Here is a 25,314-nt window from a genome sequence, read left to right on the forward strand (position 1 = left end):
GCAGGGTGGTAAAAACATAACCCTAGCTAGTGTGTGTCTGTTTGGTGGAGGTGGTCGTTGGGGGGTGGGGGGGGTCCCATACTCTTGGCCAAAAAGGAAACTGTAGATGAAAATTTAAGAGGAAGGGTTTCATCCATGAAAACCACTCATTGGTGTGGGTGGTGGGAAGGGGGAGGCTAGGTAGGTTGAAAGATTATTCCAAATGTAGTCTGTCCCTTGGAAAGCGTGGTTATAAAAATGTGGAAAAACAAGTAAATCTAAATATTTTCAACCGGAGTATCACTGCTACTATAAAATCTCAGTGCAATTTTAAAAGGTGGTTAACGTTGAGCATTCAGACTATTCTCTTCCTGATCACCTACGGATTTGATTCTGGGGACAGTAATCTCATCACCGATTAAGGCTAGTGTAAATCTCTTTAGGCGATCACACAGCTAAGAAGCCAGGGTACAGGCATACTTCCTCTGCCAAGTCACGCTTCCGACTTTTCACACCAGTTTTATCTCCACTCCCTACCCACAGTAACAGTTTTCAGGACTCCAGGGTCTGTGGCCTGTAACAGCCCGGAAAGCCTCCGTGGGAGAGGCAGCGGGGAAACTGGCGCACGCGTGGCCAGCTGTGTTCTTCGGCCGTTGCCACCACGCTCTGCGCGTGCCCGGTAAAAACGCATAGGTTCCTCCTCGCCCACCCCAGCGTGCTGGAATTGCAGATGTTTTCTCTCAAGTCTGAGAAAGACGTGGGCGGAAAGAAGCCCACGCAGCAAACGCGACGCCAAGCATTTCCCAGCAGGCTGTGCGCACGCCTACAACTCCCATCATGCTCCATTCGGGACACCGCTCCTCTTCGCAAGAAGGCGGCCGTTCACCCCGCCACCTGTCTTCACACCTTTAATAATCTTCGGTGTGCCTCTGACGTTCTCCGGAGCTCTTCAATCCCGTAAACAAGAGCACCAAGGCTACACTCAGAAGTTCAAGAAGGCGTGGCTTAGGGACCGGAAGAACATCCGGTTGCCAAGGGAACCCCACGCGCCTAGGCGCCTGCCCAACCACTGATGCTCCGGCTGAGGCACTGGCAGCCGATTCACCCAACTTGTAGAAGCGGCATTGCTCAGGAGCAGGGATTCTTACAGAGGCGGCATAGAGACGAAGGCTGAGAGACGCCCGATATTTATCCCACAGACGGATACGAGCGAGTTGTCCGTTCCTGTTTTCTTCAGCCCCGGGGCCCGCAGGATTAACTTCAAAAACCAGGTATCTTCCCGCCCCCTCCGCCCTTGTTTTGTCGCCAGCGCCGCCGCCGCCGCCGCCACCACCGCTCCTGTCGCGTTTTGGAATTGCACTTTACTCTTTCCTGTTTTTCACTCCGTACCGTTGTTTCTAAAGTGTAAGAGGTGGAAAAGGACAGAGGATTTATGCGGTTAGTACTAGGGATCTCAGAAGGCTCATGGTTTGGGCGAATTTGTTCGGTTTTATCACCGCCCAGATTCGTGTTTTTTATTTGGTGTGTGGGAAATGTTTGAAATTTCATCCTCAAGAACAAACACGAATAAAAATGTTTGAAGTACTAAAAATGTGCTATAATTCACTCTAGGAACATTTTTTTTTAAGTTTACGCAGTACCATTCATGGTGTGTTTCTTTGCCCTACCACTGTCTGCGGCTTACTACCTTTCAAGCTCTTTACTGTGGATAACATCCTAATTCTTCAAGACTTTTCTGGCAACAAGTAATCCTTTAGAAAGCAGTTTCTCAGATAACAACCAGGAGAATTTGATTGGCTGGTGCGCAGTAAAACAGTAAGATAAGAAAAAATTAAGGATAGATCAGAGCCAGATTGAACCCTAAAAGCTGCACGTGGACTTCATTCTGAAAGCCAGCAGTTCTCAGTAGTAACTGTACATCAGAAATACTGTGTAGTTTTTTTAAAATACTGATGCCCTAATCCCATCATCAGAAATACTAATTCAGTAGTTGATTCCAGTGTGCAGCCAAAGTTGTGAATCATGGCTTTAGGCATAGGGAGCTGGAGAAAACTTTATCTCCCATTGTGTGCAGAGGGCATGGTGAACAAATGTTGAGTGGCTTAAATTGTTATCTTTCCTCCTTTCATACATGGGAAAAGTAAAAAGTTACAGAAATGTATGATTACTAAGAAACAGAAACATATGTATAAAGCTATAATTAACATCTTTTAGAACAATTGACTTCTAAAGTGTATGTCCCAAAATATTTCATTAACAAGCATTAGTTTTAATAATCCATGAAAAGGGGCTGGAAAATCACAATCCAGTGTTCTTTGGAAAGTGAATATTCAAGTATGAAGTTTTTGACAGTCAGTGCTTTCTAGTGGATGCCCAGAGGATGATGATGTGAGAAGTGGTCATTTTTTTAAAAAATTTGTTCAAAATTGTATGGAAAATGGAAAACAAGATTTTTTTAAAAAGTTAAAATATAATGTATTATTTGCTTCAGGAGTAAGATACTATCTTTTTATCAATATGTTCAGTACAATAACAAAGTGAGGATAGCAAATCTACTTGTGAATTAATGTAGTCTGTGTAAGTTATTTCATGGTTTAGAAGGCTAACGTAATGTCGATTCTACAAATGTTCCCTAAGCTGAGATTTAAAGGAATGGATTGAGTGAGATTTCGGTCTCCAACACAAGGAGAAAAGTGGTACAAATGGAGAACCTGAAATCAAGCCCATCCCTTAGATGAGACAACTGTGAATCTCTTATAGGCCCCATGCTCTGGTGGGGCACTGTGCCTGCCCTTTTCTGCACATCATTGAAATTTGGTTTTGAAATTTCTATCAGTATGCTCCCCCAAAGGGCTAAGTAAAATCCATGATGCAGCTTCCTTTTGATGCGTTGTCTTGGAAACCTCATCATTTAAGTTGCTGCAGCTTCACATCCTTCAAGGCATGGGCTTTGCTTAGGATAGTGTGAGGTAAAAAATACTGAAGGAGTTGGGGGATGACAGTCTCCCAGAACTTTAGATGGAGAGGAGAATAAATCAGTCAAATTAGATGAATATTTAGAGAACTTTGAAAATGGTGGTTAGGAGAGTAATGGGAAATATTTGGGACGTAGGCAGATTGTAGTCATTGTATAGCAGTCCCTGCACCAGTTGAGGGCTGGCAACAGGGATCTCTCTCTTCTCCCATGATAATGTTTTGGGGAGTGATGGACCCAAGGGAAACCCCTTTGGAAAGTTTCATTTGGAAAGTTCATAGCAGGTTATGAGCAAGTGATATCTGTAGCAATATAGTATATATTAAAGTAAATATATCTGTTAGTATTTGTTTTGCTTGACAGAAAATGCAACTTAAACCAGATACAATCAAGCAAACAAACAAAAACAGTGAATTTAATAGCTATCGCTTCAGATTATTGCATAGTACAACAATGGGGCTGGCTTCAGAAAAAGATTTATTTAGCTCAAATAGTGTAGCCAAAATCTTAGTTTTTCTCATTTCTGATCTGCCTTCTATTTTCTGAACTTTAGCATTAGGCTCTACATAGACTCCTTTGCCCATACATTGTTCCGGATTTCTAGAAAGACTGCAGATACTTTCAAGATCACAAGTGGCAGACTCCATATGATACTGAGTTTAACAATATTTTCATCTTAAATATTATAATTTACCAGAAGACATATACAGCTATTTCAAGGGCATTGTTCTTTGTGTTGCCTAGGGTTATAAGCTGCCAATCTGCATTTCAGATAAGGCTCCTTTGTGCTAATCAGCTTAAACTTTGTTTAGTAAATACAATGCTACATTGACATGGCTTTTCTGATTGTGTCTTTAAATTATTAAATTTTTTTTATGCTCATGCTTATATTTTCCAGACCTAAGTTGCCTGTGATTGATGTATCTTTTTTACTTTCTAATTTGTAGCTGGTTTGTAAATATTTGAATCACATTATGGGATTGCTAGACAGACTTTCAGGCTTGCTTGGCCTAAAGAAGAAAGAGGTTCATGTTTTGTGCCTTGGGCTGGATAATAGTGGCAAAACAACAATCATTAACAAACTTAAACCTTCAAATGTAAGTATCTTTGTTAGATGCTTTATGTATTTTCTGTTAGAGAAAGTTAACATGCAGAATTATTTTGTTTGCCATCATTACTTCATATAGTCATATTTTGAAATCCTATTAACCTTGTAGTACCTTAAAGTAATAAATGTCAATCAGACATAATTTACAGTGTATTTTATGCAGATATATAGGTGAGTCTTGATTATTTAAGCTGGAATATTTTCCAAATGTCTTTTTTTCTTAAAAAATCCTAACAAATTTGTGAAATTCACTTTTAGGTAGCATTGCTTTCTTTTTGGCTCCCTCTTTATAAGAGAAACAAAACAGAGGGAATGGTGAATCATTTTTATGGGTTCAGTGGATAATTAGCAGCTTCCCAGGAGTGTGGTATGCATATCAGTGATAGTAAGCAGAATGAATTTAAGTCATTTAAGTAATAAGTATATGAACATGTAATTTTAATAATTGAAAAATAAATAAAACTAGCACATTCAACACATGGTACATAGAAGTTAGGTTTTTGCTACATAAAAAGAAAACCCTTATAACAGTAGACTGAATAAGATAGAACCTTCTTTTTCTAATCTAAATAAGTCCAGAGGAGGTCTTCCAGGGCTGGTAGTGCAGCTATGTAGTCAGTCATGAGACATCTAGGCATCTTCTATCTTCCTTTCCTGCTGTTCTAAGTGCCTGGTTTTCATCTTCAAGATCTCCACATGGTCACCTTGGTTAACTGTATTCTAAGTCACAGGGAGGAGAAAAGAACAAGGCAAAAGAAGAGGCCCACTTGCTAAATAAGCCTTCTTTAAAGAACTTACCCAGAAGCACCAAGTAATGATTCCTAACTTCTATCTCATTGGCTACCCCTATCTGTAAATGAAGCTGGATTTAAAAAAAAAAAAAAAAAAAAAAAAGCAAGTCATACTGCTGCTTCCAAAAATAATAGGGGTCTTATAAGTATGGAAGAAGAGGAGGATGGATATTGGATAGACAACTAACATTTACAGTTGTAAATCCACTTATTTATGCAAAAACCATTAGTGAATTAATTAAAAATGTAGAGTGAAAAAATAATATAAACTGCATACAGATAGGGCAGAAACTAAGAAGCTGATACTGTTAATAACTGAATGGCTAGAGAATGGGAAATAATTGCTCTTAAATATGGTAGTTGCCTCCAAACAGTGTTTCGGGTTGGGCAGAATAAGCAGCCTTACTACTCCATTTTCTTTTGCAGTAGCTTCAGTTTTACCTTTGGAGATTGCTCTGAAATACAAAAACACCATTATTTCCTTTTTTTTTCCCTGGTCATTATTCCCTTCTACATAGAGGAGTTTACCACATAAGAACAGCTAATTGCTGGTGTATTTTCAGGTGGGAGTTAGTGTGAGGTGGTCAGGATAAGTAACCAAAAATGGATTTGGAAGGCAATTTAGGTGTTTTAAGGAGTTCCTCAGCTGAGTTGGGAGTCAGCTGAGGTATACATGCTGAAGTCAGGCAAAGGTAAAAAATATAGCTTTATTTAATTTTGGAGGGCAAGGGTTAGGTCTGTTTAGAGGACTTGCTAACACTCTATTGGATTGAGATTGGCCTCCCAAAATGTTGGGGTTTCCTCCTTGAGGAAAGATCCTACTCTTCTAGAGTCATTTCTTCGCTACGATCAGATGAGAGTGCATGCTTGTGATAGGCATATGGCACTCAAATGAGAGAGTAAAGAGAGGCAGAACCAAGAATGCTCGGTTCTGTCCCACAAACTGAACAAAGGAGTAATTCTTTACCCATGGAGAGGAATAAATTGAAGGAAGTGAGTTAGAGAAATATCATTTAATGAAGTTTTTTCTATATGTGAAATAGGGAAAAAAGGTTAAAAAAAACCCACATACATTAGAAATCTATCTCCTGATCTAGGTGATTACAAGAAATTTATCAGTTCTTTTTTTTTTTTTTAAAGATTTTATTTATCAGATAGAGATCACAAGTAGGCAGACAGTCAGGCAGAGAGAGAGAGAGGAAGGGAAGCAGGCTTGCTGCTGAGCAGAGAGCCCGATGTGGGGCTCGATCCCAGGACCCTGAGATCATGACCTGAGCCAAAGGCAGAGGCCTTAACCCACTGAGCCACCCAGGCGCCCCAATTTATCAGTTCTTAAGAGGGAGATAAAGCATCCTACACAGTTGAATGGGGTCCAGAATTGAACTTAGGGAACAGTGAGTATATGTTAAAAGTAGAACCATACCCAATTGTGCTTTGGCCCATAATCAGTACTGTAGATCAGCTATGAGCAGATCAGGCTGGGTTAATGCTTAAGAATCCCAGTGACTGATGACCTGAACTTCTGTAGGTAAACCTATCAGCAGTAAGCAAGAGTATAAGGAAGTATTTTTAGTAAGAGCCTATTCTATCAGAGGGGTTTACATTTTTCTCTACATTAAGGAATTGCCTCAAAAGTAAAAAAAAAAAAATTTTTTTTTAAACTAGTCTTGGGTGGCTATGGGTTAAGTGTCTTGATTGCTTGATTTCAGCTCAGGTCATGATCTCAGGGTCCTGGGATTGAGCCCTCTGTCGGGCTCTGAGCTCAACACGGAGTGTGCTCCAGATTCTCTCCCTTTCCCTCTGCCCCTCCTTTCTCTTTCTTTCACTCGCTCGCTCAAATAAATAAATAAATAAAATCTTTAAAAAAATACTACTCTCAAATAGGTAGAAAATAACTGAAACCGGAGCCACCATTAATAGCCACAAAATGGTGCCGTGGTGGCTCAGTCAGTTAAGCATCTGACTCTTTTTTTGGCTCAGGTCATGATCTCAGGGTCGTGGAATTGAGCTCCATATTGGGCTCTGTGCTGAGCGTGGAGCCTGCTTGGGATTTCCTCTCTCCCTCTCCCACCCCCTCACTTTTCCTTCTCTAAAAAATAATATATAGCCACAAAATGGACCAGTTCCCCAATGTCTGCTGTACTCAAATTGGCAGAAATAACATTCAAGAAACAACATAGAAATTACAGTCTCTTCCCATCATCCCCAACAGTATAGTGATTTTCCAAGACATGGTTATTACCATAGGAATAATCTTGAATACGAATGGGAATACCTTTCTTCTCTGAACAAGGATGTACTTTTAAAGACACTTGCTCTTATTTTTTAGCCTACTTAGGGATTTTTTTTTTCATAATTTCTTTTGTCATTTCTAGGGATTTGGGGCAGAAAGAGGAGATACCATGTACTCTGTCTGTGATCTTAAAATACTCTAATACCCCCATTTCAAACTGGCCTTGTGACCTCTTAACCCTGTCTAATGCACCATGTTAGTTAGGGAGAGCCCGCAGGAAAACTTGGGTACACAGCCAATAAATAAGGCTTTTAAATTAATCTTCCAATGCTTTCCAACATCCCTGTTTCTCTGTTATCTCTGGTAAATTGTGGAACTAGCCTAGACTTGCTATGGGGCTATTTTAAGGGGATCACCTATTTTCTGATACCACTTCCTGAGACTTAATCTTTAGTCAATTATCCTGTCTCCACAGAAAAATTGACCTCTAGATCCTGAGAGCACAGTAAGTTGCTTTGCGTTTTTTTTCTGTTTTATTTTGTTTTGGTTTTTAATTTGGTGCTGATAGCCAAAAGACCACTTGAAATAGAACTTCTTAAAGACCTCGAAACTTCTATCACACAGGTATAGATAAAACACTTGTTTCCTCCATGTATCTGAACTGAAGAAGTCTCTTGTGACCTTACATCCACTATTAGAAACATAAGTTTTAATGAATTAAGTGAATTACAGAAATCTACAATGCAAAAAAATTCACATACCTCATTTTATAGTTGTGTCTCTTATTTTTTGTGGGTAAAATCAGTTTCTAGATAACTAGATACTTCTGGACCCAAACTGGCTTTAGGCTATCTTAATGCTTATTTATTGTCAATGTATTGAGGTTGCTGGTGTTTTCTAAACTGATGAATGAGGGTGGGGAGGCATTTTAACCTGATGACTCAAAAATCTGGTCTTAAGTGTATTTTCTTAGAAATGTACCCTGTAAGTACCTTTTCTCCCCCAATTTGCATTACCTCCCTTTGCCAGCATAAATCCTGTCATACTACCACATCATCCAGATTTATGTTCTCTCCCTCTCCCTCTGAGGGATCCTCCTGCTGATGTGTACTCTCTCTCTCTCTATCCTTAAAAGAAAAAAAAAGTGATGGGAAGAAAGTTGATTAATTTTATCCTTGTTAAGTAGAACAGCAAGTTAAAAGACAAGCTCTGGAAACAAAAAAAGTCTGTGAAGAAGTTGGGTGATTGTGGAGAGGCTAGGCAAGTGTTCTAATTACAGTTCAGTGAAGATAGGGCTACTATTTTGAGGTACATTTTCTGAGACTTCTTTAAACATTTAATTTCCTCACTTTTTTTTTACTGGTATTTTTTGCTAATAGTAATAGCTGGTGATTTTATCACAATTGTGATCAAAATCAAAAGTCTAAACAGTGGAGTATTTTGGGACAACAAAAGTTAGGAAACTATTCCAAAGTTTTTTGTGCAGCAAAAAAACTGTAAGGACTGAGGCAGGAATCTGAATGGCAGGAAATAAATTCTAACATAAACAGAATGATATTTTTGGAAGAATAAGGCAGCTCACAGGATGGAAAGAAAAGCTAAATCAACAAGCTTTAGAAAGGCAAAACCAGGCATCTCCAGGGAGGCTTTTTCACTACTACATTACTTCTAAGGCGATTAAGCTCCAGTGACTTTTCAGCTGCTGTCTCTTCATTTGAATTTTAAATTTCCAGAAGTGGACTACCAAATTGAGCATAATGGTTTGGAGCAACAATTTACCTTCTACTCCTGTTTTCACACAAATGCAATATGATGAACTAAAGGTTTTTTTGTTTTTTGTTTTTCTTTTAAAGTTGTACTGTGGCTGTATGGAGAAAATTGGAAAGACTGAAGTCAATGACAGTATACTTATGGTATTTGTTTAGTATTTGCTGAGTATGTCCAATGGACCAGATACTGTGTTGAGTATATTGCATTCAGTAACTCATTTAATTATCATGATAACTTTACAAGTTAAAGATAATAATAGATTTCACATTTGAGAAAACTAAGGTTTGGAGAAGTTGAGTAGCTAGTCTAAGGAGGCACATTAACGATTAGGAGTAATTAGAAGGTTTTTGTAGTAAATCAAAGCAAGAAATGATAAGGGCCTGAACTGAGTTAGTGAGATAGGACCAACTTGAGAACGTTTATATAAAAAATGTAAGAAAAGGAGGAGTCAAGAATAACTCATAGGTTATCAGAAAGTAGATGGTATTTTTAATTCAAAAGGAGGAATAGTTTTGATGGTGGAAGTGTTAGGAGGCGTTTGATGTCTTGTCAGTTTAAGGTGTTTTAATTGCCTGTGGGACTTGCTAACAGATCTCCTGGTATACTCTTGCCCCCTTGTAATCTCTTCTCCATACAGAATTCCCCACCATGGCCTTCAAGGCTCTACGGCTCTTTGTTACATATAGCTGTCTGCCTTACTCAGTACGTTTTAGACATACGGGCCTTATACTTTGCCTGAGTGGCAAGTTCCTGCTTGCATTAGGGTCATTGTACTGGCTAATTCCTTTGACTGGAATGTTCTTTACCAAGATCTTGTCATAACTTTTTTCCTTTTTCATGTTCACTCTTGGGTCAGATATTACCTCCTCAGAGAGACTTTTTCTCAGCATCCTTTGTCCATGCCCCATATCAGCCCTCCTCCCCCACTGCCTCCCATCCCCAAATCACCTTTCACTGCACCTAACACTGTCTGAAGTCAAGTTCACTTGTAGTTTACTTGGTTACTGTTGTTTACTTTCTCTAGATAATAAGCTCCATGAAAGCAGGGACCATGTAGATTCACCATCTAGACATGAGAACAGTCCGCGGTAGCATATATAAACTCAATAAGTATGTGGTAAAAGATTATAAAGTCCTGTATGTGAACTCAGAATGACTCATGGATCCACATTACAGCTATGGTAACTTGCAAGCCACAAACTGTGAATTAAGACATAAACATTTCATAATTAGTAAACCTTAAGCTTCTGTAAAGAATTCACCCACAGTGATCCCACTGCAAAAATTATAGTTTTGTTTAATTCTGTCGTCTCCTCAGTGACAAATTTTAGAGTTGGAAACCTGGATGCTTTTTTTAGCCCAAGGAAAAATTCATCTTTGGTAGTTGCAGATTTCTCAATTTATCTTTTCTCTTGAAGGCTCAATCACAAGATATAGTTCCAACCATAGGATTCAGCATAGAGAAATTCAAATCATCCAGGTAATTCACTTTATTATACTTGTGACTAAGAAGTTGTGGGTGAAAAGTGATAATATTAGATCTACCTAGTCAATCTTTCTACTCTTAAAGTAATTTGTTGTTTCGGAAGTCCATAGATGGTAAACTATTTGTACCACTACCTCTGGATTATTTTTTAGAATTTAGACTTTAGACAAACTCTGATAATCTCACTAGCAAGGAAAGCATCTTTTTTTATGTGTTATTCATTACAAAATCATATTTATATTATAAAATTAGTTTTGTGGGACTCGTACTTGAAAATTGGCTCAAGTTGAATATTGTATATTCAAGGGTGGTTTCTTTGAAAACAATTTAAAATTTTAAGTAAAAGTGATACCTTAATTTAGTATTTATAATGTAGTCATGGTTTGTTTTGTTTCGGTGTTTGGTTTTGTTTTTTTGTTTTTTTGTTTTTTCTGTAGTTTGTCTTTTACAGTGTTTGACATGTCAGGTCAAGGAAGATACAGAAATCTCTGGGAACACTATTATAAGTAAGTATGTTTATAAGTGTTGGTTAACTAGATGAATACATTTTAATAAAAATGATTAACAAATAAATTCAAAGGATTACATGGGCTAGGTTGCACTATTTATTTTTCATATAATTTAAGCACATTTTCTAATGAAAAAGTGAAAATGTTTTCTAATGAAAAAGTATAATCATAGTTCATATTGTTTCTCAGATTCTTCAGGCCGTTCATGACCTTGCATCTTTGCATATACTTTTCTGTTTTTAATGCCCTGTTCTATTTTGTTGCAGTTTAAAGTTAATATAGTCATGCTTTAAGGTTAACTCAGAAGTCACCTCCTCTGTGAAATTCCATTTTGCCCAGTTACTCTGTTCCCAGTGTCCACACAGTATTTTACCATACTATTTATGTCTTCAAGTCGTGTACCATAGCTGCCTCTCTAACGAGGGTGTGAACTGCTCAAGAGCAGGGATTATTTCTTATTCAGGTTATTTCTTCAAGGTCAAGTATGATGCCAGACATATAGATCAGTAAATATTTATTAAACTAATTTAGTTAAAATAACAGTAGTAACTAACAGTTGATCCATTTGTTCTACAAACAGTTCTAAACAAGATATTTTTCAGCATATGCTAATAAAGTGCTCACTAGTTACTTCAGATTAAGAATGGTCAAGTTCCTAGTACCCAGATTATTTTGCCCTCTCAAGATTTGTGTGTGGTAGTAAAACGAATTCATTAACTGTTCATATCGCAAGGACTCTTCATGTAAAAGCAATGTAACTTACTTTTGGAGTCTGAAACTTACAACCAGCATCCCTTGACTAAATGCCCTTCTGTCATTAGGAATTCTTGCCTTGGAATGGTTATGAGATGACTGCCAGGTCAGATTTTGATTTTTATTGATTAGTTCTTTCCTGCTAATGTGGGAACAAACATTGTATTTCCTCAGCCAAAGGAGATTTTTTACAGATATTCTTTTCAATGAGTGCTTTAATAGATTGAAATCATGTTTAAATTGTATAGATCTAGAGGACCTCTGAGATACAGAGAAAAGAGTTCTTCAGATTTGAGAGTCAGTTTGGTAAAGGAAAAGTGGCATGTTTATGGTAGCTTACATTAAATTCTCTGGGGAAATGTGAATTGTTTTGGGGGGTTTTTTGGATTTTTTTTTTTTTAAGGAAACCTGAGTTTTCAGTTTAGAATTTTTTTTATTCTTCCTCCAGTTAGTTGATAATTCTTTTTTATTTAAATGTATTTATTTTAGCTACTATTTTAAAAATAACATTTATTTTAATTACAGATAACAAAAATACATAGAAAATAGTTTCAAGAGAAGGAAACGTTTCAGATTTTAATTCCTTTTCCTTCAAAATCTTATTGGAAGAAGTTAATTAGGAACACTGTAGCTAAATTTTAGGTTGAATAGTGAATATGGTTACTATGGAGACATCTACAATAATAGACTATATCTATCTTTTTCTAATTATGAAAGAACAAGTGCATTTTAATCTATTAGACTGAAAGAGGTTAAAAAGATTAAGTCTACTATGGCAAAATAAGTCACTTTTATGGTGGGAATGTAACATCTTTTTCAGAGAAATTTATCAGTATCTTTTAAAATGAAAAATGTTCTTGCTCTCTAGCCATATTTGTTTTTTCTTCAAGAAGTATCCTATGACTAGCACTTGTGGACAAAGATATAGATAGAAGAAAATGTTTTGAACACTGTTTTTGTGACATATCTCAATTATAAAAAGAATACTACTACTCTTAACAAAAATATGTGCTTAGTATATATAGAGAAGAAAAATAATTTAGTGGCATGTGCACCAAACCATTAATAACATTTGTTTTTGGAACATTAAGATTATAAGGGAAGTTTACTTTGTTATTTATTTGATACTGTAACATTGATTATTATATAATTATTGCTATTATCTTTATAATATGAAAAATAAAGTATAAAATATAAGGAGTACATATTTTTAATATTTAGAAAATATAGAAAAGAGTATAAAATTTTTTTTATAAATCTCACTACTAATAAATTTACCATTGTTGATCTTTTTGTGTTTTTCCTTTTGAAATATAAAATATATACTTTACATAATTGAGAAAGGAATCTTCTAAATTATGTACCACATACAGTTTTTTACCCTGCTTTTTTAGATAACATTCAATGATCAGAATAAATCAGGAAAAACATACAAAGAATATAACTAATGACTGGCTGCTTATTATTTTTTCATATGCCTATGCCGATTTTTTAATCATTCTGTTTTTGGACATAAAAGCTATTCTCAGTTGTTGAAGATTATAAATAATCCTCCAGTAAACACACCTTGCTGCATAAATCTTTGTCATAGTTGATTTTTTCTTAGCATAAATTCCAGAAATGTAATTACTGGCTCAAAGAGATTGGACATTTTTAAAACTGTTGGCAGATATTTCCAGTCATATCTGTTTCTGTGGCTACTGATAATGTATGACTGGTGATAACCTATGTTCATTTTTTTTAAATGATAGGAGAAAATGGTACTCAAAAGTGTTTTATTTTTATATTCATGTAATTGCTAATGATATTGAACTTTTAAATTCTTAGTTTGTGACTGGAATAAGTGACTCACAGAAATAGGTAAAAGGTCCAATAAATATATGCAAAGATAGTGAACTTTACTAGCATTTAATGAAATACAGTATAAAATATTATGTTGTTAGAATGACAAAAATGGAAAAGGATGTTAAGAGCCATGCTGGAAAGGGGGTGAGAGAAGTACTGGTAGTATAAATTGTTAAAGTATTTCTGGAATACAGTTTGTCAATGTTTACCTAAAACTTTAAATTTTGTATGTATTCCTAGAAATTCCTAATTACAAGTCTTAAGATACCTAAAAATTTTAAAAATGTATTTAGGAGGATTTTTATTCCAAAGTTTTTCACAGTAATAAAAATTAAAAATAATCTCTTAAGTTCACAGTATTTGATGGCATATCTGTGCAATGGGATATTTTATAATCATTAAAAGAAAAGTGCAGAGGGAATCAGTGATTTTTTTAAGTGCCACAGTGATCTGTAAATGAATCCTTAAGCCATTTCAGTGACTGGTTATCAGCTTAAAAAAAATGAAATAGAATAAAATAAAAGCTATTTGTAAGTATTATTTCTGGAAACTTATTTCAAATGTAGTTACATACACTTATGTGTCTACTGCATCTTAATATAAAATGTATTTTTCACTATGGTTATGGTAAGAAATATTTGAGAAACACTGGTGTAGAGCTTTAATGTTTCATTAAAAAGTAGTTCAAAATATACTGCAAAAAAAGATCAAGGAAATGTATGTGAGAAGGGCAGGGTATAAAACAGCAAGATTCCATTTAAGTACAAATGTAGGTACTCCTATGTGAATATACAGAAAAAAATGACAAAATTGATTTACCCGAGAATATTAATAATGATTGCATCTGTGTAATAGGATTATAGTTTTACTTATAATTTTTAAAAATTATGAAACAAGCATTAAATGTACCATATTATTAACCAACCTAAAAAAAATTATTTTCAATGAAATGAGACTAATGGTAACGTATTAGTCACTCATATAAACTAATACATAATGAAAAGATAATACAGAGGGTAGGAAATGCAAATGAATGCTAAACGTGGAAAAATGTATAAGTTTATCTTTAATTTTTCTCATTCTTTATACAGAGAAGGACAAGCCATTATTTTTGTCATTGATAGTAGTGATAGATTAAGAATGGTTGTGGCCAAAGAAGAACTTGATACTCTGCTAAATCATCCAGGTATGTGTGTCTGTCATATCTGTGCTTTAGGGTGTGTTTACATAAGATTTTTTTTTTTTTTTTTTGCTCTTTGGTATTGGCAGAAGTGTTGCTTATTCTATGTAGTTATCTCTTATTTAAAATTTTTAAATTTTTCTTATTGAAACGTAATTAACATACAGTGTTCTGTTAGTTTCAGGTATACAAAATAATGATTCAACAGCTCTCTACATTAATGAGTATATTACTCCCCTTTGTTTTTTAATTTTAAAATACAGTAATTATTCAGAATTCATATCTACCGATAGCATCTTGTATTTTTTAAATTTCAAAGCAGTGTTTTCCAGGCCTCCAACCTTTATTTTTCCCAAAATTAAAATGTTCTTCTGATTGCATAAATAATATGTGTCAATAGCAAAAAATGGAGACAGGAAAAAAAAGAAAGAAGTAAAAATCCATGTATTTCAACTGTCATTAGAATTATTTTGGTTACTATCTTTGCAGACATGTATATATATGCAGCATTTCTTACATATTTATTTGAGAACTCTTCTAAAACAGATATTATCTGTATTTATTTATTTATTTATTAAAGATTTTATTTATTTGTCAGAGAGAGAGAGAGAGCACAAGCAGGCAGAGTGGCAGGCAGAGGCAGAGAGAGAAGCAGGCTCCTGGCTGAGCAAGAAGCCTGATGCTGGACTCGATCCCAGGACTCTGGGATCATGATCTGAGCTGAAGGCAGATGCTTAACCAACTGAGCCACCCAGGCCCCCTCTTTTCTGTTTTTAAATTCTAACTGCCAGCCCTACCCTCTTTTCAAAATACCAGTATTAACAATTTGGTATTTTTTCTTGTTATTACTTACTAATTGGGGTCATATTCTCTATACTCTTCTGCATCTACCTATTCTTGGAGAACATTAAATGCCAGAAATGCTTTTTTTTTTTTCCAGATTTTATTTATTATTTGTTTGACAGACAGAGCTCACAAGTAGGCAGAAAGGCAGGCAGAAAGAGAGAGGAGGAAGCAGGCTCCCTGCTGAGCAGAGAGCCCGATGCAGGGCTCGATCCCAGGACCCTGGGATCATGACCTGAGCCGAAGGTGGAGGTTTTAACTCACTGAGCCACCCAGGCGCCCCTGGGAATCCTTTTAAGTCAATGTATATATGTAATTATTCTTTTTAATAGTGCCTAATAATGCTGTACTATGAGTATACCGACCATTTATTCTATTTTACCTATTATTGGATATTCTTTTTTTTCTCCACAATACATTTCTCCAGTAAGTATTGTGGAACTCTGCATTTCTAGCTTTATTCATGGGAAAAGATTTAAGTGGTCTTTGTGCTATGACTTTTAGGAAGAGGTGATGGTTTAAAAGAAGTGTGTATTTGTTAGGAATAGAATGGAAATAGTGTGAGGCTTTCTAACAGTTCTTCCTGTTTAACCACAATAACTGTTATTTTTATTGAACAACCTTAAGCATATTCATATATTTGGGGTAATAATTATCTAGCCTGTACATTTTATGTGACCCTTTCACTTCTAAAAACTTAAGTCTTTAACTGGGTTATCTGGATTGAGAAGCATTTTTGATCATGCATTCCCTTTGTGTTAATCTTTCCACTTTCTCCTCAAAAACTTATAATGTTGACCAAAAAGATGAAATGATTCCTACAAAATCAGCTTCAAATACAATGGAAACCTTGGTTTCCTTAGCTGAAGCCTTGTCCAAGTAAATTATCTTTATGTATTGATGAATTTATTTTGGGGGATAGATTCCCAAGGAAGGATTTCTCAGCTGAGGTATACGTGAAATTTAAAAATTTTTTAATTTAATTTTACTTTCTTACTGAAATATAGTTGACATACAATGTTACATTAGTTTCAGGTATATAATATAGTGATTTAACAGTTGTATATATCATGTGGTGCTTACCACGATTAGTGTAGTTACTATCTGTCACCATACAAAGTTATTACAATATTATTGACTATATTCCTTATGCTGTACTTTTTATCTCAGTGACTTACTCATTTCAAAATTGGAAGTCTGTACCTCTTAATCCCTTCACCTATTTCACCCATCCCTCCCACCCTATCTCCTCTGGCAACCCCCAGTTTGTTCTCTATATTTATGAGTCTTTGTTTTGTTGTGTTTTTATTCATTTGTTTTGGTTTTTAGATTCTGGATATAAGTGAAATCATGGTATTTGTCTTTCTGTGACTTATTTCACTCAGCATAACACTCTCTAGGTCTATCTACCTTGTCACAAATGGCAAGATCTTGTCCCCTTTGGCTGAGTAATATTCTATTAATTGTTTACCACATCTTCTTATCTAAAGATGGACATTTAGGTTGCTTCTGTATCTTGTTACTCTAAATAATGCTGCAGTACACATAGGGGTGCATATTTCTTTTCAAAATCGTTTTTGTTTTCTTGGAATAAATACCCAGTACTGGAATTATTGGCTTGTATGGTATTTCTAAGAATTTTAATTTTTTGAGGAACCTCCATACTGTTTTCCATAGTGGCTGAACCAATTTACATTCCCACCAATAGTGCGTTAGGGTTCCCTTTTCTTTACATTCTCACCAACACTTGATTTTCTTGTTTTTTTGATACTAGCCATTCTGACTGGTATGAGGTGATATCTCACTGTAGTTTTTGTTTGTATTTTCCTGATGATTAGTGATACTGAACATCTTTTCTATTTGCCATCAGTATGTCTTCTTCAGAGAAATATCTTTTCAGGTCCTCTGCCATTTTCAAATTGTATTATTATTGGTTTTTGGTATTTAGTTGTATGAGATCTTTATATATTTTGGAAATTAATCTCCTATCAGATATATAATTTGGAAATATTTCCTCCCATTCATTAGGTTGCCTTTTCATTTTGTTGATAGTTTCCTTCACTGTGTAAAAGCTTTTTAGGTTAATGTAGTACCAGTAGTTTATTTTTCTCTTATTTCCCTTGCCTGAGGGAAAAATGTTGCTACAGCTGATATCCAAGAGATTACTATGTCTTTTTATTGGAGTTTTATGGATTTGGGTCTTACATTTATATCTTTAATCCATTTTGAGTTTATTTTTATATATGGTATAAGAAAGTGGTTCAGTTTAATTCTTCTGTGTGTAGCTGTCCAGTTATCCCAACAGCATGTATTGAAAAGACTGTCTTTTCCCATTGTATTTTCTTGCCTCCTTTGTCGTAGATGAGGTGAACATATGAGCATGGGTTTATTTCTGGGTTCTCTATTCTGTTTCATTGATCTGTGGGTCCATTTTTGTACCAGTGCAATACTATTTTGATTATTATAGCTTTGTACTATAGGTTCATATCTGGGATTGTGATACCTTCAGCTTTGTTCTTCTCAAGATTGCTTTAGCTATTTGGAGTCTTTTGTGGTTCCATACAAATTTTAGGATTATTTGTTCTATTTCAGTGGAAAATATTACTGGTATTTTGATGGGAATTACATTAAATCTGTAGGTCCCTTTGGGTAGTACGGACATTTTAACAGTATTCTTCTAATCCATGATCATAGTGTATCCTTCCATTTGTTTGTGTTGTCTTCAGTTTCTTTCATCAGTGCCTTATAGTTTTCAGAGTACCAGTCTTTTACCCCCTTGATTAAGGTGATTCCTAGGAATTTTATACTTTTTGGTGCAGTTGTAAATGGGATTGTTTTCTTAATTTCTCTTTTTGCTGCTTCATTATTGGTGTATACAACAAATTTCTGTTTATTTATTTTGTATCCTGCAACTTTACTGAATTCATTTATTAGTTTCAATAGTTTTTGGTGGAACTTTTGGTTTTACTGTATATGCTATGTTATTTGTAAGCAGTGAGTGACAGTTTTACTTTTCTCTGCCAGTTTGTATACCTTTTATTTCTTTTTCTTGTCTAATTACTGTGGCTACAACAGTAACCACAATAAAAGTGACAAGAGTAGACATCATTGTCTTGTTCCTACTTTTAGAGGAAAAACATTGTTTTCTACTATTGAGTATTATATTAGCTGTGAGTTTTTCATATGTGGCCTTATTATGTTGAGGTATGTTCTCTCTAACCCCACTTTGTTGAGAGTTTCTTATCATAAACTGATGTTATATTTTGTCAAATGCTTTTTTTGCATCATGTGGTTTTTATCCTTCATTTTGTTCATGGGGTATATCATGTTGATTTACTTGCTAATATTGAACCATGCTTGCATCCCTTGAATAAATCTAACTTTACCACGGTGTATGATCTTTTTAATGTATTGTTGAGTTCGATTGGTGAATATTTTGTTGAGGATTTTTGCATCTATGTTCATCAAGAATATTTGACCAGTAATATTTTTTTAGAGTGTTTTGTCTGGTTTTGGTATCAGAGTAATACTGGCCTTTTAGAATGAATTTGGAAGGTTTCTTTCTTCTTCTATTTTTTGGAATAGTTTGAGAAGGTAAGTATTAACTCTTCTTTAAATGTTTGGTAGAATTCACCTGTGAAGCCTACTGGTCCTGGACTTTTGTTTTTTGAGCGTCTTTTGTTTTTGATTCAGTTTTGTTAAAAGCAGTCAGTCTGTTCAGACTTTCTGTTTCTTCCTGATTCTGTCTTGGAAGGTTGTATGTTTCTAGGAATTTATCCATTTATTCCAGGTTGTCCAATTTGTTGGTATGTAATTTTTCATAGCAGTCTATTATGATCCTTGGTATTTCTGTGGTTCTTCTTCAGTCTTCTCCTCTTTCATTTCTGATTGCATTCATTTGGGTTCTTTATGTCTTTTTTCCTGGATGTCTTTTTCCTGGATGATATACCTAAAGGTAATCAGTTTTATTTATGTTGGTTTCATTGATCTTTTCAGTTGGCTTTTTAATCTCTATGTCATTTATTTTCTCCTGGAACTTTATTTCCTCCTAGTAACTTTGGGCTTTGTTTATTGTTCTTTTTCTATTTCTGTTAGGCAAAGGATCATAATGTTTATTTGAGATTTTTTTGTTGTCATTTCTTGATGTAGGCCTGTATTGCTATAAACTTCCCTCTTAGAACTGTTTTTGTGAGGGGTGCCTGGGTGGCTTAGTTGGTTAAGTGTTGGACTCTTGATTTCAGCTCAGGTAATGATCTCATGGGTTGTGGGAAGTGAGCCCTGCATTTGCTTCTCTCTTTCTCCCTCTCCCTCTGCCCCTCTACTCCTCTGTGTATTCTCTCTCTCTCTCTCTCTCTCAAAAAGAGATCTTGAAAAAGAAATCTTAGAAAAAAAAAAAAAAGCTGCTTTTGCAGGACATCTGGATTGGTCAGTTGGTGAAGTGTCCGACTTTATTTTGGGTCAGGTCATGATCTTGGGTTTCTGAGGTCAAGTCCTGCATCAGGCTCTGCACTCAATGCAGAGTCTGCTTGAGATTCTTTCTCTCCCTTTGCCCTCCCCCTATGCTGCTTATGCTAATCTCTCTTAAATAAAAATTAATAAATAAAATCTTTATAAAAAAAGAACTGCTTTTTGCTATTTCCCTAAAATTTTGAAGGATCATGTTTTCATTTTTGTCTCTAAGTATTTTTTTTTTTAATAATACTTTATTTATTTGACAGACAGAGATCACAAGCAGGCAGAAAGGCAGGCAGAGAGAGAGGAGGAAGCAGGCTCCCTGCAGAGCAGAGAGCCCGATGCGGGGCTCGAACCCAGGGCCCTGGGATCATGACCCGAGCCGAAGGCAGAGGCCCCAACCCACCGAGCCACCCAGGCGCCCCTCTAAGTATTTTTTTTTTTAAATTTCCTTTTTGATTTCATCATTGACCCATTGGTTTTTTAGTCTCCATGTATTTGTGTTTTTTCTGTTCATTTTCTTGTAATTGATTTCTTGTTTTATACCATTGTAGTCAGAAAAGATGCTTGATATGATTTGAGTCTCCTTAAATTCATTGAGACTTGTTTTGTGGCCTAACGTGATCAGTCTTGGAGAATATTCCACTTGTACTTGAAAAGAATGTATTCTGCTGTTTGGGGATAGAATATTCTGTGTATATCTGTTAAATCCACCTGGTGTTTATTCAAAGCCACTGAACAAAGTTCCTTACTGATTTTCTGTCTAAATGATCTATCTCCTGATGTAAATGGGGTCTTAAAGCCCCCTACTATTCTTGTATTATGGTCAGTTTCTCCCTTTATGTCTGTTAATACTCACTTTATAAATTCAGGTGTTTCTATGTTGGGTGCTTTGGTATTTACAATGTACAATTGTTATATCCTCTTGTTGGATTGATTTCTTTATCATTATGCAATGCTTTTCTTTGTCTCTTGTTACAATCTTTGTTTTAAAATATATGTTATCTGGCATGAGTGCTGCTACCCCAGCCTTCTTTTGCTTTTTTTTGCATGGAATGTCTTTTTCCATGCTTTCATTTTCTGTGTCTGTGTCTTAAGGTTCTGAAGTAGTCTCTTGTAGGCAATATATAGATGGGTCTTGTTTTTTTAATCCATTCAGTCACCCTATATATGAACATTTTTAATTGAAGTTCACAGTCAGATGCTTAGGTCTTAAGTTATAGTTCAGTAATTTTGACAAATGCATACATTCATATAACTACACTGCCTGTCAAGAAACATTTTCACTACCCCAGAATGTTCTTTCACACCCCTTCCCAATCAACACTTCACACCTCATACCAGGGAACTAATCTGATTTCTATCACCAGATTAATTTTGCCTCTTCTACAGTTTCATATAAATGAGAGTAAGAGCACATACATTTTCATGCATAGGTTTTTTTTATTTGGCATAACGTTTTGGGGAGTCATCTATGTTGTTGTATATATCACTTGATTATTCCTTTTTATTCCAATGTAACATTCTACTATGTATGTATACCATTGTTTGTTTATCCAGTATCCTGTTCAGTGGCATCCAGACTGTTTGTAGTTTAGAACTAGTATGAATAAACCTGATATAAACATTCTTGTAAAAGGCTTTTTATAGACATGTTTTCATTTCTCTTCAAAAAATTCCTAGGAATGATACTGCTGGGTCATAGGATAGATGTATGGGTGATATTTAAAGAATTTCAAAGTGGTCATACTATTTTATTGTGAGTAACATAAATGAGAGTTCTAGTTTCTGCATCTCCTTCCCAATGATTGATTTTTTTTTTCATTTTAGCCTTTCGATTGAGTATATATATAATAGGATCTCATTGTGCTTTTAATTTGTATGTTACTGGTGATTATTAATGTTGATCACTTTTGCATATTCTGTTTGCCAGTCTTGTACTTTCTCTTATAAAATGTCTTTTTAAATCTTTTGCCCATTCATTAATTTGGTTGTCTTCTTATTATTGAAATTTAACATTTAAGTTCTAGATAGAAGACCTTTGTTAAATATATGTGTTTTGAAGATTTCTCATCAGTCTGTGTCTTGCCTATTTATTTTCTTCACAGTATCTTTTAATGAATAGATACATCTAATTTTGATGATGTATAATTTATCAATTTTTCTTTTAGATACAAGCTTTCTGTGTACTCGCTAGAAAAAATCTGTGCCTAACCTAAGTTTTCTAACATATTCTCCTATGTTTTCTTCTAGAAGCTTCATAGTTCTGGCTTTTATGTTTAGATCTGAGATCCATCCTGAATTTTTGCACTTTCTTCATACCGCTATCCAATTATCCCAAAATATTTGTTTGAAAAAAAATTTTTTTCACTGAATCACTTGTCAAAATCATCTGACTTTCATACTTACTGAATTTAATTTGGAAAAAAAAACCATATATATATATATATATATATATGTATATATATATATATATATACCCACACACACACACACACACCAATTTCTGGACTCTCTGTTCCATTCCATTGATCTCTTTTATGGCTTTTCACATTTGGCCTTTTACCATGGTTTTATAATAAATCCTGAAGTCAAATAGGATAAATCCTCCAACTTTGATCTACTTTTTCAAGATGATTTTGGTAATTCTAGGTGTTCCATATTTCAAATAAGTTTTTAGATCAACTTATTAATTTTTTTGAAAAATTTGTTGAGATTTTATTTTAATTATATTTGGGGATAGTTGACATCTTAACATTGGACTTAACACTGAATGTTCCACCTCATGAGCATGGTATGTCACTTAATATGTTTATGCTTTTCTCAATTTCCCTGTCCTTTATGATTGTCTGTAGAGGTCTTATACATCATTCATTCAGCTTACCCATTAGTTTTTTATTTTTGAAGCTACTATAAATAGTATATTTTATTTCATATTCTAATGGTTCATTGTTAGTATGGGAAAATATTGACTTTGTGTTCTGGGAGGTTTTTAAATATATTTACTCTCATAGTTTTTCTGTATATTTCTTCAAATTTTCTATGTCTAAAGCCCAACATCAACAAAAATTCTACTGCTTCTTTTTTAGCCTTTATGCCTTTTATTCTTTTTCCTATCTTACTGCACTGGCTAGGACCTTCAGTACAATATTGAATAAAAATGCTAAGTTTTGTCTTATTCGCATTTTCTTCCTGTCCTAAATCCTGGTGCTTGCTTCTCTTCGTTACTAATCAATGTCCTTTGTGGCATTTTGTTGTTGTTGTTGTTCCAGAATAGGGCACTTTTCCCCCGCATTAAAAACCTGTTCAGGTGATATCCTTTTTCCCCAGGGATTTTCTTAATGGCATATGGAAATTCTGTCTGGATCTCTTGGTTGGCAGAAGCTGCTGCTTCTGTTATTTTGACATTTTTTAAGGCAAACCTCTTTCTGAAATTACCAAACCATCAAATTCTCTACCTTCCCATTGCTTTATGTTCATATAGTAACTTCACCTTTTCTTGAATCATGTTAGAATCTATAGGAATGCCTTTTTATAGCAATTCTGCACCCACACAGAAGCTACATTTTCAGTACGAGGTAAAAAGGCATTTCATGAAAAGTACAAGATTTTCATGCCTGCTGGTGTAACTACAACAATGGCTTCATGAATTGCCTTTTATTTTTTCACAGTGGCCCTTATACTGCGTTCATTTATCTTGAAATGGTGGACATCCATAACTGCAGATCTCAATCTGTGATACCTATCAAGTAATTCAACTTTTTCCTCTAATGACATGACTTTTCTCTGGTCCTTGGGAGCACTTCCAGCATGACTGGTGGTACTTTATATGGGTCCCGTGGTGTAATTCAGGATGTATAGTATTACACAAAATGAAAACATATGTGAGAACTGTGAGAGATAGCTTTTTGTGGTACACGATTTCCTGAAGAAAGGAACTGTTTATATAGAGATGATTAGTATCACATAGCATTTTAAGCAGATACTTTCAACACTTGAGCTCACTGCAATAGTAGCAACAGGAGATGGCTATGAAATTATTAACAGCGGTACAGTATTACTACAATTACATGCAGTTATGATTTAATACTGCATCTTTCACTCGTTTGCATTTTTAACTGTGAATGCTACATTATTTGGTCTATGTGTGCATAAGTATTGATAAATTTTAACTTTTTATAATAGATTTGTTTATCTTTTATGGTAGTAAGTGGTAAAATCATCTCATTTCTATATATATTTTATGTATTCATGAGATGTCTAACCTTCTTAATTTTCCTTCAAGGTTTCTAAGCTTCATGATTTGTTTACAGGATTTTTCAAATTGTTGCAAATCTCCAAAATATTCTTCAATATATTTACTGAAAAAAAGGCACGTATAAGTGGATTTGCATAATTCAAGCCCATGTTGTTCACTATCATTATCATTCATCCATTGATAGACACTTAGGTTGTTTCTATACCTTATTCCCATTCTTTACATTTATTTTACCACTAATTATGATGCTCACTAGGGTTTGTTTATATCTTTATTGGGTCAAGGAAATTTTCGGTTATTCCTAATTTTTCAAAAGGTTCCATTATAACCTAGTGTTATAATTTACTAAATACTTTTTCTACATCTATTACAGCAATAATATTACACTGTATTCACATCTATTAAACCAAACGTACATTCCTGGGTTAAACCTCATTTGAATATTAAACTTTCGATATATCACTGAGTTGGATTTGTTAACATTTTATTAAAAATTTTTGGTTTTGTGCTCATAAGGTTTTTGGTTTATAACTTTCTTAAAATGCTTTAGTCATCAGGGTGATAGAGGCCTTATAAAATGAGTTGGAAAATATTTATTCTTTCTCTTTTTACTTTATTTTTTGGATTGGGTAGAATTGGTATTATTTCGTCCTTAAATGTTCGATAGAAGCCATCAGGGCTGGGATTTTGTGTGTGTTGGGGGGGAATATAAGGGAGTAAGAGGGACTGTGAATTAGGAGTTAAATTTCATTAAATGATAAAAGGCTATTAAAGTTCTGCATTTCTCCTTACGTCACTTTTGGTAATTTTTGACCAAATTTTATAATTAATTTATGTTATCAAGTTTACTGACATAAAACTGTTTATATTATCCTCTTACTATCCTTTTAATGTAAGATCTGTGTATGTTCCTTCATTTCTGATATTGATCATTTGTTTCCCCCATTTTTTCTTGCTCAATTTTTTAAAGAGTTTATTGGTTTTATTAACTTTTTAAGAACTCTGGCTTTGTTAATTTCTTCTGTTGGTTGTTTTTTAAAATTTTTGTTTATTTCTCTTTGTTTTATTATGAATTTTCTATATATATATATTGTATCTCATTGTCTGTTACCTTTTTCAGATAGAAGTAGAAA

At 34.7% G+C, this 25,314-nt stretch overlaps 1 protein-coding gene across 2 annotated transcripts in view; it reads left to right on the forward strand.

Moving 5' to 3' along the window:
• Positions 1 to 832: 832 nt before the first annotated feature.
• ARL6 (ARF like GTPase 6) overlaps positions 833 to 25,314 on the forward strand; it is a 40,954-nt gene continuing 16,472 nt past the window's right edge. For both annotated transcript variants that reach the window (XM_080810192.1, XM_080810191.1), the window contains exons 1-5: positions 833 to 1,250; positions 3,901 to 4,050; positions 10,274 to 10,335; positions 10,779 to 10,847; positions 14,540 to 14,634. In XM_080810192.1, the coding sequence (XP_080666318.1) occupies positions 3,928 to 4,050; positions 10,274 to 10,335; positions 10,779 to 10,847; positions 14,540 to 14,634 (349 nt within the window). In that variant the 5' untranslated portion in view covers positions 833 to 1,250; positions 3,901 to 3,927. The remainder of the gene's footprint in view (positions 1,251 to 3,900; positions 4,051 to 10,273; positions 10,336 to 10,778; positions 10,848 to 14,539; positions 14,635 to 25,314) is intronic.

This window comes from Martes martes (genome assembly GCF_963455335.1).
Source record: "Martes martes genome assembly, chromosome: 1".
Classification (NCBI taxonomy): domain Eukaryota; kingdom Metazoa; phylum Chordata; class Mammalia; order Carnivora; family Mustelidae; genus Martes; species Martes martes.